Below are 14,223 nucleotides of genomic sequence, written 5' to 3'. Positions count from 1 at the left end.
TTTCAGCTTCCACTCGAGTTTCAAAAGTGAATATTTGCCAGTTTTAATTTGTCTGTAAACTGAATAACTGGGTTTTGGACTGTTGGCCAGACAAAACAAGACATAACATTTTTTTTGACAAAGCAAAATAACATATACAGATAATGACAAAGACAATTTTTTGAATGTGGCGATATATAGGTCAATTTCTGCATTTCTGGGACACTGTATATACGAATAGAATGCACATATTCCATAAGCAAAGGGACTTGTGGCTCCATTATCTTTCTCATAGTTCAGTGGACCCAACTGCAGTACACACTAACGTCCAGCAGGTGGAGGAAAAGAGTTGATTTGATTTCTGTTATAACTGCATAGAGTTTCCACAGTGAACCCAAATGTCAAGTTTAGAACATTGGAATATTATTCATTTTTAATTATTAAAGGCAAAAAACTCATTTTTAATTGAAACACTTTGATTTCTGATCCAAATCTGATTCATTTTTCCATCGCTTCATATTTTCCACTGTGTTGTTTCTCGCGGTTGTGAGATGAGATGAGATTAGACTCTTACTGATGATGATGATGATGAAGATGATGATGCAAACACTGACTTTGAGATCAAATCTAAAATTTAATTAATCTACTGATTGAAATAACAAGCTTTTCAGTCGTCTACTCCGTTCATCTCTGCATCTGCGCGTCCAAATGTCTCAAACGCTCTCCCTACAACCTCACATTCTTAACGTCGCTCATCATTTTATTTAGGAAATGGATCTCCGCTACCCCCGCTGACCCGTGGCGCTCTGCTATTTCTGGTAGAACAAATAGTCTCAATAGCCTCTGTGATTCTCAGGCCTTTTCCTCCCCCAGAAATACGCCGTTTTATGGCTCCCCGTGGGATGGAGGACATTTACATTCCGATCAACATCCACGCTGATCTTCCTGTCTGTTGGTTTACACTTCAATCAAAGCAGCAACGGCTTGAACAAGGCAGGTTTAGTTTGAGAAAGATATAACTTCCTACTACTGTGATATGTAACAACTACTGTGCTCCTGTGCATGTGACTTCCCGAGCCAGAGGCCCATCATTTGACCCCCCCAAGGTGACCTTTGAAGGATGATGACTTTCTCCCATATAAATACAAACATTAGCACGGCCCGAGTGGCACAACCTCCGAGTTAATACAGTTATTGTTCAAACTTGCTTCATTTGTTAACCCGTCTTCATTCGGACGGGGTAGCGAGGCGACTTTAGCTACTGGGGAAAGGTGAGTCAAACTCACATTGTTTTTCGTAAGAAACCATTGACTCGTGGCGTTGTCACGTGTATTTTGGAGGAGACAGCATTTTTGCTCAGGTGATGGTGGAGGACACGTGGACACGTGACAACGCTTTTTGTGCTCGCGTAGTCATGATTATAGAGCCTTAAAACTCTGTAGTGGAGATTATTTGAAAACAATATGTCACACCACACGTGTTGCGGCAGCAAAGTCTGTGAATTTTTAACAAATTTGGACTTTGCTGTGGGGAATTAACGACGATGTTTTGGTTTTAAAAATGCAATAAATGAAGTTCCCCTTTGTTTCCATGCTATTGATTTGGGGATGTTAAAGTCAGAAACGACAAAACAGATAACTGTCTGTCTTAGTTGTAGAACTGTTATGGTAGACAAAGCTTGTTCTTATAACAGATATTTTCTGGTTGATGTAAATCCTTACAAAATGGAAAATGTACATGCCATACGGACACTAATAAAACACGGCAGACTAACTCAAGACCATTACTGGCTATAGGACGAAAAGTTTGACATGATGAAGATAAGCAGCATGAGTTGAGTATTCGTAGAAATATTTCTGCTCAAGGTGTATATTTTCAGCCGGGTTGGCAGCGTGGGGTGCCAATCTTAGTTCAGCACTTTGGGACCAGACTGAAACATCACATCTCCTGTTTAGATTGACGTTACACTTCATGACGATGGCCTGGCTTCTCCATCATCAGGTCCAAATTATTATTTGACCAAAACTTTGGTTCATAACCAAATTGGTTTGTGGTAATAATCAAATATACCACACATAAAAGTTAAAACAGATACAATTTTTAAATATAAGATATTTAAAAAGTAGATAATTTAAAATATAACTGAAAATATAATTTTTTTAAAATATGTCTTCAACCTGGTGAATTTCTTTGTCCCCACGAGACGCCTGAGGTGATCATGAGGTAATAATGACTCAAATCAATATCCTTTGTATGCTACAACCACCTGCTTCAGCGTCTCTGGGGATCTTTATTCTGGGGGTCTCACCAACCATGTACTGTACCTGTACTGTACCTGTACTGTACAGTACAGGTACAGTAAAAGCAATCAATGAGTAAATGCACTGGAGCCGGGGTGGGGAACCTTTTTTTCCCCCATCAAGTACCATTTCAATTTTCATAACATCCTTAGATGGCCATTCTAAATTATTGAACACATATCACACTAACCTCTCAAATGCGATGGCTGCAAACTGCTTCTCTTTGGCAAGGTGTGAGTAATAATGATGTTGATGAAGATGAAGATGATTTTCCAGGTTTGGGTCCAGCCAGAGTCCGTTTAATGAAGAGCTGCTCAGCAGGAGCAGGGGGGGCGTTGTACAGGTCTACTGTGGCTTTCCGTTCAGTTCCCTCCTGAACAACAAGGCCCCTTCACAATGTCTCTCTCTCTCTCTGAATGAAGTTTCAGCTTCTAAGAAATCACCTTGAAAACGTTCACCTTGCCTGCGGTCTCCGTCAGGTAGTGGTCTCGTGAAAGCTCCTTGTTGGACATCCATTTGTCGCAGAGGAACGGTTGTCTTGGTCCTTGTAACTCATCCGGTGTCACTTTTCTCCAGCTGTAATGAAGCTCACAGCTTAACGTGGGCTTCATCTATCCCTGTGAGCAAGTGCCGTCAAATTTCACGAACTGGTTTGACACTTAACTTCGAAAAATGTTTGTTAGTGTGTTTCTCTTGGAGCGCGCGCCACATCCCGCGCTTACTTCCGTGTTCTCGACAGCCGCCATGATGCTCGGCCGAAGACATGTTTCCTTCGCCCTGAATCTTACCTGACAGGTGTACAGCCGGAAGGCACACGTTTGTCTAACTGATTATGTGTGTTTGTTTGTTTTATCCTAGGAAAACAATTGGTTGTCACAACAATTTCGCTTTTTTTAAATGTATTAATTTTTTGAAGTTATTAACAGTATCGCGGAGGAGGCAGGTTCGCCGGTCGTCCACTAGAGGGAGTGAGCCCTGTAGTGTGTCTGCACTTGTCAATGAGATCAGGGAGGGAGGAGACAGAGAACGAGCGTGAGAAAGAGAGAGAGAGAGAGAGAGAGAGAGAGAGAGAGAGAGAGAGAGAGAGAGAGAGAGAGAGAGAGAGAGAAGTAAGTTTAGATTTTTATTTGCAGCCTCAAGGAAGCACAGGAGACAATGTCGGGAGCTGGTGAACATCCAACACAAACCATGTGAGGTGAGTCAACATCTTCATTTGGGTTTTGTTTTTTTTAATGTGGAGAAATAAGACTGAAGAAGTCCCAGTCACAAAGATGAGGCTTCACCCAAGAGCTTATGTTTGGTGTTAACTACATGAATGTATGATTCATTCATTCGTTACTGTCTTTGGTTGCTCATTCACAGGATGTATGTATGCAGGAATGTACAGTAGGTACACAGGTGGGTGGTGCGGTTTCGACTCTGCAGCTGTGTGTGTTTTTTGCATTTCTGAAGGTTATTGGGACACCATTGTACATTTGAGTGTGAGATAAGATGTTGTTTAACGGCCATTGTTCTGCACAAGAGCGTCTTATCAGCCGGTTTGATCGTAATGAGGCTGCCAGGACTTCAATGTTGGACATCTGCTGTGAGAAGTTTATCCTGCCAGAGCAGCAGGCAAGACTGCTGTGAGGGCTTATCTTGTTTTGTTTTAATTTAAATTTGTTTGTTTCATAAGGACCATTTTTATCAATATGTTTATTATAATAAAATTATAATTGTCACTTCCCAAACTCAATTCAGATTTCGGCCTTTATTCTATTTGTGGTGTGCAATAATGTGAAAGCACAAGAGGACAAGGCAGGAACACAAACGCACACTGTACACAAATGGTATAAATGGCCACGAAAGTGTTTACCATACAGTTCACGTTGTAAAATTATTCATCTGCATTGCTGGCGCACCGTCTGTCCCTCTGGGCCGGATGTATTGCCACAGCGTTATCTCACACTGTTGACTCATACAAGTCGCCAGCTAAACTTAATTTGCTCCCTGATGTAGGGGATTTTTAAAAAAATTTTTTAGACCTCATGTTTTCTGACGGCCGAGCGCTGATATATTTGTTTGATATCGTGTCATAGCTGCAGTCAGATTAGATCAGTGTGTGTGTTTGTGTGTGGGGGGGGAGCAGATGTACGTCCGCAGATGTCACAAATGTGTCACTTACAATTGGTTATTACTGGAACACACCCATCCAGGAAGTGGCTCATTAGACCTAAAGAGATTAGCTGTGAAATAAGCCTTCAGATATGCCGTACATGAGGTGTGACTGTGGTTTACATGTGGTTCTCAGTACAGTAGTTGTGTTGCCACTGTATATGTACAGTAGAGACGATTACGAGACACTATGCACCAGCCTCTCACATCACATGGATCATAAAGACAAGCTTATTAATCAACGGTCTCCTCTGAGTTGTTATGAAACGACATTATCCATTTTCTCACATGTTCTTCTCATGCAAAGAAAATAAGAGCTGATTTTTTTTAAGTCGCTGTCTTGAAAAAAAAACACACACAAAACATTCCATTAATTATGCAATGAACTATAATATAATCTCAGGTTCCGTTACAGTGTTGTGTTTCGTCAGCGACAGGGCTGAATGAAAGTGCAGACATGGAAACGTGGGTCAATTGTTTTTTGTTTCATATTAAACATTATCTGGCCCTTATGGACCTCTTAGCACCAGGCGAGAGCGGCAGGCCAACCGGGGACACGGCCCCCGTTTAAACTCTGGTCAAACAGAGATGCCATGGAAACAAAACGTGTTTATCCCTTCGGGGAATCTATTGACATGATTAATATCAATAAAACCTTGAAAACATCTCTCTGTGTGTCCAGGTACAGGCTGGAACAATGGTAAGTTCGATTAATGAACAAATAGCTTTAGAAAGCTCAAGGTGAAATCTTTTTTAAATATTATACACAGTGAGTAAATATACACCTTTATTATTATTATTACTTAATTCATTAATGCCCTTTTGCATTGCAGCCGTTGTTTTGTGTGAAGCAGCATGGCATGAAAAAATCTGAGGCAGTCACAAATAACAGAACCAGGAATGTAGGAATGTTGTAATACGTCTTAAAACCTTCAAACCCCATGTGTAGAAATACAAAATACTTCTGACAGTTTCCAAGCAGCAACAATAAGAGCAATTGATTTGATTAAGTCAAGTGAATGGATTAGATCAGCCGAGGAAATCAGCTTTGAAGTATTTTTTGCCATGGTTGTCACAATTAATATGAAGTTGTGGTTCTTTTTCAATTGTACTTCAGCAAACTTTATAGCAATCATCTCAGAAATTATTATTTCCACACCTCCACTGTTTTAGACACTGTAACTCAATATCAGCTATATCCTTATCACACTTAGTTCATATCATTAGATGTGTCGCCATGGCGTGAATGACAGTATTTCGGGAAAACCCTCAGCAGTAATTGTCAGGAAATGAAAGCCGAAGTACTCATGTACAGCAGGAACCTGGAAATCATGACTTCCCTCTGCTGCCTCAATCCTGTTAGCGCGAAACATTTACAATATAATATCATTCATTAGTATACAGAGGTGCAATAGCAATAGATGTGTTTCACGTGTGTCGATCTATTTGGGTAATTCGGACTCTGGAACACGTCACCGTCAGTCTGCTCTTAATAAAAATCACCTCCGCTTTTGAACTGTCGAACCTCCGTTAAATAATTCCCCCTCTGTTTTTGTGAAGATGACCTGCCTGTCATAAACAAGCAGATAGCAAATTAAAAACTGCACCATCAAACATACAGTGTGTATATATCCAGTCAAACAGTCAGACAGCCACAATAGTTCGAGCCCTAGTTTTATGAAACATTAGAAAGACACCATTACATAGTTGAGCCCTAATCTAAATCTGCAAAATGCATTTAAAGAGTGACGAGGCTCCCAAGGATGCAGGTGATGCAGGAGCAACGCGAGCAACATGAAACGCGGATCTCAGATTGACGTCATTGAGTTATGTCGGCACACGGCGGGAATCGGTTTAGCTTGTTTGTTATCTAATTTGCTTTTATCGCCATTACCTGAGCCTTTGCCGCGAGCAGCACAGCTGGGGCTAAGCAAGAGCGCCGCGAAGAAAAACTGAACATTTCCTTTTGATCCAGGTTGATCATATTGGAATAATTTACACATTATTATGTATATCTATTTATTTTTTAAAGAAAGCGTGGAAGGAATACTAAAGGAGCTTTAAGTGACAATTGTGGACTCAAACCCATCAGTGATTGTTGTTTTTGATGGTATATGCATCTCTTTAAGTTTTGAAAAGTAGGTCAAGGGCATTTTGGGGGGGGGGGCTGTTTTTTTTTAAGGTGACGTAGTTTGATAAATCTACTTCTTGTTTTATATTCATGGGTTCTGTTGACTCGCCCCGTAAAGAGCTGGGATTTGTTTACTTTACTCCTCAGACGGTGAGACAATATTTAATGTGTGGTTTTAAGATCTTGTCTCGTTATTAGCCGGGATACACAATACAGTGCAGCGTGTGTGTGCGCGCACGCACGCACGCACGCGTGTGTGTGTATGTGTGTGTATGTGTGTGTGTGTGTGTGTGTGTGTGTGTGTGTGTGTGTGGATAACAGGGATAACCTCCTGCACCACAAGAGAAATGGGGGGGTTAGCCATGAACAAAGTCTTACACTGAATCGTAGTGTTTTTAACATGTAAAATGACTGGTTAATGTTAATGCTATATACAGTTAATGGGGCGGAAATGAAGAGCAAGAATGTCACTGTTGGACTGAGTCAAGATGTCATTTTGTTCATATCTTGTTGTAGATGTATGGAATCTTTAATGGCGTTAAGATAGGTAAGGTAGTATGTACTGTACATACAGGACTGGAACTTGATATGCATTATACTTCTCATAGTTTTTCATAGTTTCTGGTTGTTGGGTGTGTGTATACAGGTACTGTGCATGTGACTGGGGAGTTAATTTTTAATAGAGCTTTTAGAATATGAAGTGTAGTCTACTGTTCACTGCAATCAAGCAATTATTTATTATTCGACTTATAACTAATTAAAAATAACACGACATAGGGCAACATGGGTTTTCCCTGTTGCTAAATTGGCTGCAGAATCAGGATTTGTTTACATTTTCTTGTAGAATCAGGATTTGTTTACATTTTCTTGTAGAACTTTTCACGTAGAACGTTTATTTGGTGACTTGTTCCGCTAATGACAGTTTCCTTCACCAGGGACTTGTTCGCCTCCGTGGCCAATGACAGTGGCACAGTGAAAGAACACAAGATGGCCGGGAAGGGCCCCCAAATCACTGATCCACTTCTGAGAAGTGTGGAGACGAGTGGATGAACCAGTTTATACGTTTTCCCCTGGGATTCAAACAGCATCACTGTTTCAGTTATCCAGTGCCTGAGGAGGAAGAGGAGGAGGAGGAGGAGGGCACCATGATCCCAACAGCGCTCCGCTGGCTGGTCCTGCTGTCGTTTATCATTCTGACCATCGGTGGGAACGTGCTGGTGTGTTTGGCCTTTGGCCTCAGCCGTCGACTGTGGCGCATTGCCAACTGCTTCGTGGTGTCGCTGGCGGTGACGGACCTCCTGCTGGGCCTGCTGGTGCTGCCCTTGACCGCCACCGTGGAGCTGCGCAGCGGCAAGTGGCCACTCGGAGGGGCCCTGTGCAACATCTACATCTCCCTGGACGTCATGCTTTGCACATCGTCCATCTTGACCCTGATGGCAATCAGCGTGGACCGGTACCTGGCCATTTCGGCTCCCCTCAGCTACACCCGGAGAGTGACTCCGCCGAGGGTGACGCTGGCCCTCGCCGCCATCTGGGCCCTGTCGCTGGCCGTGTCCTTTGTGCCCATCCACCTAGGCTGGAACACGGCGGACTACAGAGTGCAGCACTTGGACTGGGGCATGGGGGATGAGGACAGAGAGGGACGCTACTGCCAGTTTGAATGGAATAACAACTATGTTCTTATTTATGCCTTTGGCTCATTTTACCTGCCGCTGCTGCTTATGTGTGGGATGTATCTTTGCATATTCAGAGTGGCACGGGAACAGGTCAGTCAGTGTCTATTATCATTTTTGTACAACACGCTGAGGGGGGATGTAAAAGGTCACCACCCAAGGCATGCATTACTTCTCGCACCAGTCTAAGTTTTCATCATAAATAAAATGTGAAAGTGTAAACATATTGTCTTTTAGTTAACTCCTTCATCATCAGATCGGTGAGAGAATTCATTTCATTTCCTCTATCCCCCCTGGTTCTCAAACCCTTTTTCTTAACCAATCTTTTTCAGGTGCAGCGTATTCGCGCTGCCACGCCATCCCTACCTCGCATATCGTCGACTGCAGCCATAGCGCGCGAGCACAAAGCCACCGTGACTCTGGCCGCTGTGCTGGGGGCCTTTGTCATCTGCTGGTTCCCTTACTTCACCTACCTCACCTGCATTGGCATGAAGGAGAAGACGAACCCCCCTAACACGCTTCACTCTGTCATCCTGTGGTTGGGCTACTTTAACTCGGCCCTGAACCCCATCCTGTATCCCGCCTTCAACAGGGACTTCCGCAGGGCCTACGGAGACCTGCTTCGCTGCAAAGGACCGACTCGCAGAAAACTCCCGTTCACTCTTGCGTGTGTGCACAAAAGATTGACCTTTACCAACGGTCGAAAGGAGAAACATACAGACAGAGTTAAGAACGAGAGAGAGGGAAAGAGCCTCCCTCTTCATGAGAGAAACGGTTTCCCCGATGAGCCGAGGTGAAAGTGCCGGACCGTAGAACTGCAGCACACTTGTTCCGTCACTTACCGTACCAGATCAGCTAACCATTTACAGTATCTGTTAGATGTTTTGTGTATCGTGCCCAAGATGACAAGAAGTTATGTAAAACCCAATGTGCAACATCATAATTGTTAAATAACCTTTTTCTTAGTCTATTGGATAGATTAAGCAGAATAAAAGGCCCGTGTGGTGGAAATAATGGGCGGCCGTTATTTCCCTGATGACTTTTTTCAGGGAGTGAAAATCGCAGTCCCGGCGTGTCTGTTTGTCAGAGTGTGTAAAAAGCATCCGACGAGGAAAATCCAAGCAAAGAGCAGAGGGCCGAGTGGAACCAATAGATGACTCAGTACATTTACCAGCAAACTGCGAAGAGATAGAGACGGGGGGTTAAAATTTTGCAAATTGTTTATTTTCCTCTCCCGTCAACGCTGCCAGTGAAGGTGAATAAGTGTCTAGCGGGTGGAATTGACATGTACAATATGTGTAAAGCTTGACTTGACCCAAAGAGGGCGACTTGAGTGACTTCCTGGAAGTTTCAACAGATTAACTAGACCAAACAACCATTCTCTCTTTTTTTCTAGTGTTGTTTTTTTGTATTATTATTTATGCATGCAACATGGACAAGTTGTTTCACTGATGAAGTCACATAATATAAAAGTAAAGCTACTCCCAACAAGTCTTGTATTTTAAGACATTTTGTTCTAATGGACATGAGATAAGATGAGATTACTCTTTATCACCAGAATTCTCTCCTGAAATGTGTCTTGCATCCCAAGACGTACACTGTTTCACATAAATCACAACAAAAACATATAACCAAACAACTAAGCAGATACACACACACACTCATTGCATCATACATTATGAATTATGCTAATGTTAATGTCGATATCATCACTCCCTTTAACATTTAGTGCTCAGCCCTCACAGGGACCTTCGATGCACCAAATCAAGCAAGTTACATATTTTTTATGTTAAATGTTACCAGGATTATTGTCACACATCTGAAACACTGTTACACCGCGGTCCATTGACACAAATCAATAAGAGAGCATATGGAAAATGATGAGAGAGAAAAAAATTCATCTGCTCAACAATCAGTGTTGATACAAGACGTACGCTGTAAAATAAAATGTAGATAAAGCTACCTACAGTGGTGAATAATTGAAGTTATTATTCTTGATCGGGGGGGAAATAAGTTCTGAAAATAGTCAGGGAGCTTTCACAGACACGCGTCACGTCAAGTTGAAAGTTGAAAGCACACCGATAGGCACGGTGGATGGAGTTGAGTTGCTTTTTAGTAATTTTTGCAATGAAATTTATAAAGTCAGTAGTTCCTTGCATGAGTTAAAAAACCTTTTACTTATTTAACAAGTATCATTTTTTTTATCTTTTTGTTGCTGACATACTTTCTGTTCGTTTCTAAATCTTTTGTATCCAATCATAATTTATTGAGTTTAAAGATTGTATACAGACATTTTATATGACACTCGAGACTCTTGAAATTGCACGTTTGCGTATTAAAATGTGGAATATACTGTGCTGTACGTGTATATGTGGTGACGTTTAGGTTAAAATGGTTCTGATTTAAGTGCAATGGTAGATGAAAAATAGGTTGAATTTATTGAATTATATATTTATATATATATATATTAGGTCTAAAACTGGAAGTGATCGAGCCAGCAGCTGCACGGCGACACATGCGGGTCAATTAATGGATACAGTATCTTTAAAAGGCAGCAGATTCCTCTGGATTTTATTGTGCTCCAAGTCGTGCTCAGCACAGCCATAATTTCTAACTTTGTGCAAACATGCAAAAACCAAAGTAAAAGAAATGGGATGTTTACATGCAGCTGTACCTCCTGTATATACAGTAGTGGGGAAATATCACATCTGTGTCACAGTGGCGGGACTAAAGAAAATCCTCTCATTTACACGCTTACATGTATTTTTTGTACTTGAAAGCTCAAACTTCACATTGAACCCGCAGTTGTGAGAGTGGTGACTAATCTTTTCATCCAACTCTCAGCAAGACGGCGACGAAAGCACCAAGCGATTCTAGAGAATTTCATGTCAAAGTACTCCAGTTACATGTGATGAGGATTATCTTGTTTTATCTCATGTATGTAAACCAAAGCGTTATATTCTGAAGAAAGTAGTCATATTTTTTTTTTTGGCCAATTAAAGATTAACCCAAGCCAGTCTGACACTGGGAATGTACCTGTCACACGTCAATAAGCCGGACTTTGTTTGCAAATACATTCAGGTTTGTCTTTGTCATATATGATAATATAATACACTATTATATAATATAATGCGTTTAAACAGATAAGACTCCATTTAACACTGATAGTTCATTTGTAAACAGGCTCCACCCATTTAATGCTTATCAATCTGCGTTGTTGTGCTTCAGTCAATGTTTGATGATAGATGGTGTAAGGCCACCTTGACCGAACGCAGAAAAATAAAGAACAAAAAGGGAAATTTCTACCCGGGGATTATCACCGAGCAAAGAGACATTATTATGTTGTTTTACATAATGGGACTGGAAATGTGCTTCTACATTTAAACATTTGTTGACCGAGGCACAGATCTACAGTGGATGCCGCGCGGAGTGTGCGTCATCAATTTGTTTTATAAGTGTGTTAATCTAATATTGTGTTTGTTTCATGATGTGTGTAAGGCCTGGGAACCAGGCCGCCGCCTGTGATCTCAGAGGCCGACTCTCTCATTTTCACTGCTGTTATCTAAGGTTTGCTCTCACATTATCATTTCCTGTGCTGCATCTCTCCAGCACAGAGATCGATGAAGACCAACCTGGTGAACAAAGAGCAGCATGTTAATCTCAACGTCAACTTCAGTCAAGACTTTGTTTACAGTTCATTTCATTATATACACGTTATTTTATGTCAATGGCAATCATGCAAAATCGCAATCTAATGTTGACGAATGTATTGCATGCGCAATGTAACTATAGGCACGATAAAACCGAAATTAGTCAGACAGTTGATGGAAAAGGCAGCTGCGTATAAAGATAAAGGCAAAAGCCCCAAAAAAAATACATGATCATATTCTCCTAAGGGGGCCCATATAGGCAAGGGCTGGCTCTGTATCTTCAATACATGTTGGAGGCCTAATAGGAAAAAATGGTTTTGCAATGAAACCATAATAGTTCAGTTTAATTTATTCATTCTTTTATTGGTTTTGATACCGGTCTGCGTCGCCCCCAATGCTGTACACCAACTAAGTATCTGGGAATAAAGAGGGACATGATGATTTAAAATTCTTATCGTGAAAATGTTTGGAAGTCAGCCCCGATGAGCGTGGTTTTACTTTGTCTACCTTCGGAGGGATGATGAGCATGTGCACTGAAGTGTGTCGTAGTACACTGAACACGGGGGGGCAAAGAAATCACTGACAAAAAGCTCACTTGACTGTGACAGTGGTGCGAGCCAGAGGCACGTCTGTGAGGCCCCCCCCCCTGCAACCGAGGAGGCCATTGAAGAAAAAAAAAAAGTGAGGAAGGGGCGAAGGATTGCCAGTAAGACTGCTGTTTTTTCCCAAGGGGCCACAGACCCCGAACCATTCAAAACATTGGGTACAGGTAGTTTGTTTTTGTGTGTGTGTGTGTGGGGGGGGGGGGGGGGGGGGGGGGTGGTCTTCTGTCATTTGCAGCAGAGAAATGACTGCTGCCTTGCATATAGGACAGAACTCAGAGATTGGTTCAACTGTGTGTTCCCAAAGACATGTAGCCAAGCCTGGGGCGTATTGCAGCTTTCATCAAATCGAACGGGACGGTATCAGACCTGCTCTGGCCAAACAAAAGTATCGCCACCAGGTGGCAGCACAAAGCATGTTTTCACCACCTGCAGACTTCATTTACAGAAATGTCTGTACCTCTTGAGGCCTTTTTTTTATTAACCCGCACAGTATGCATGGCGTCATGGCGACAACAACAACAAAAACTTGTAGTTAACGTTGACGGATCATTCAAATCATTCAGAGTACAGCACGGGGGGCGGGGGGGTTATTGTATTTGGTGATATTTCTGTTGAGGGAGTTGAGCCGGAAGGCAAAGGCAAAAAAGGCAAACTGGATCGCGGGTGCAAGCGGCCGAAATGGGTTTTCTCAGTTGAGCCAGTTGAGGGGGTTCGGTCATCTGATAAGGATGCCCCCTGGGTGCCTCCCCTGGGAGGAGACCTCGGGGAAGACCCAGGACCCTGTGGAGAGATTATATCTCCACACTGGCCCATAGGAACGCCTTCGGGTTCCCCCAGTCAGAGCTGGTTAATGTGGCCCCGGGAAAGGGAAGTTTGGGGCGTCCCCTGCTGGAGCTGCTACCCGACCCCAAACAACCGGTTGAAGATGAGTGAGTGAGTGATATTTCTGCAAGATTCCTTAAAGCTCCCCACTGACATCATGAGACAGATCAATGTGTCGGTGGAGCTTTAAAGAATCAATGACAGCGCTCAAATCATTGAGGTTTTCCTCAATTGGGAGTTTAAGACGTCCATGTGATTCATTGGAAATCGTCAAGAAACTTAACTTAGAGGGAGTAAGCTTTGAGATCTGCAAGTAGAGAAATGACTATTGAATGAAGGCACGCGAACCATAAATGTCTCGACAGAGAGACGTTGAGGGCAATTACAGAACAAGGAAAAATATGAGGTGACTCATGATATGTCAAATGCGATTGAAGGTCCAGTGTTCAGGACTTAGAGGCATCCAGTGGTGGGGTCCTGAATTGCCCTCATCTCTCCCCCCCTCTAAGCGTGTAGAACCTACAGTGGCGCCAAGGTAACAGTAAAAAATGTGACGAACCCTCTCAAGAGCCAGTGTTTGGCACAACATGTGTGTGTGATACTGTTCAACTCCGTTGATACATCCCTCTATTCCCTACAAACTGGACCGGTGTGTTAGATGCGTGGTGGCGGATGAGAGGACACTCTCCTCAGTATAAAGATCAATAGAGAAGGAAAGAGACTTAGAGGGAAATTACTGGTAAAGGAAAAGAGGAGATCGCTTCATTATCTGAGGAAAGAAGGTCAATCATTTGAAGTTCTTTTTTTTCTTTTCAATCTATGTTTCAAACTAGTTTTTAAAGGAATCGATCAAAATGGATTTTTCGACAGAACATCTTTTTGCATCTTTTTTGTCCACGTGGTTCGTGC

At 42.3% G+C, this 14,223-nt stretch overlaps 1 protein-coding gene across 2 annotated transcripts; it reads left to right on the top strand.

Moving 5' to 3' along the window:
• The first annotated feature begins 3,333 nt into the window (after positions 1-3,333).
• hrh2b (histamine receptor H2b) lies at positions 3,334-10,590 on the top strand. 2 transcript variants are annotated; one of them, XM_035624244.2, is made up of 3 exons: positions 3,334-3,474; positions 7,500-8,330; positions 8,570-10,590. In XM_035624244.2, exons 2-3 carry the CDS (start codon positions 7,611-7,613, stop codon positions 9,032-9,034), a joined length of 1,185 nt encoding a protein of 394 aa, XP_035480137.1. In that variant the 5' UTR covers positions 3,334-3,474; positions 7,500-7,610; the 3' UTR covers positions 9,035-10,590. The 2 variants fall into 2 exon arrangements, with proteins under 2 accessions (XP_035480137.1, XP_035480138.1); XM_035624245.2 differs by having other exon boundaries at positions 3,408-3,474; positions 7,664-8,330.
• Positions 10,591-14,223: the final 3,633 nt, after the last annotated feature.

Source organism: Scophthalmus maximus, chromosome 2 (genome assembly GCF_022379125.1).
Source record: "Scophthalmus maximus strain ysfricsl-2021 chromosome 2, ASM2237912v1, whole genome shotgun sequence".
Classification (NCBI taxonomy): domain Eukaryota; kingdom Metazoa; phylum Chordata; class Actinopteri; order Pleuronectiformes; family Scophthalmidae; genus Scophthalmus; species Scophthalmus maximus.
The sequence above is the reverse complement of the archived record's forward strand: the minus strand, read 5'-3'. Positions and strand labels throughout refer to the sequence as shown.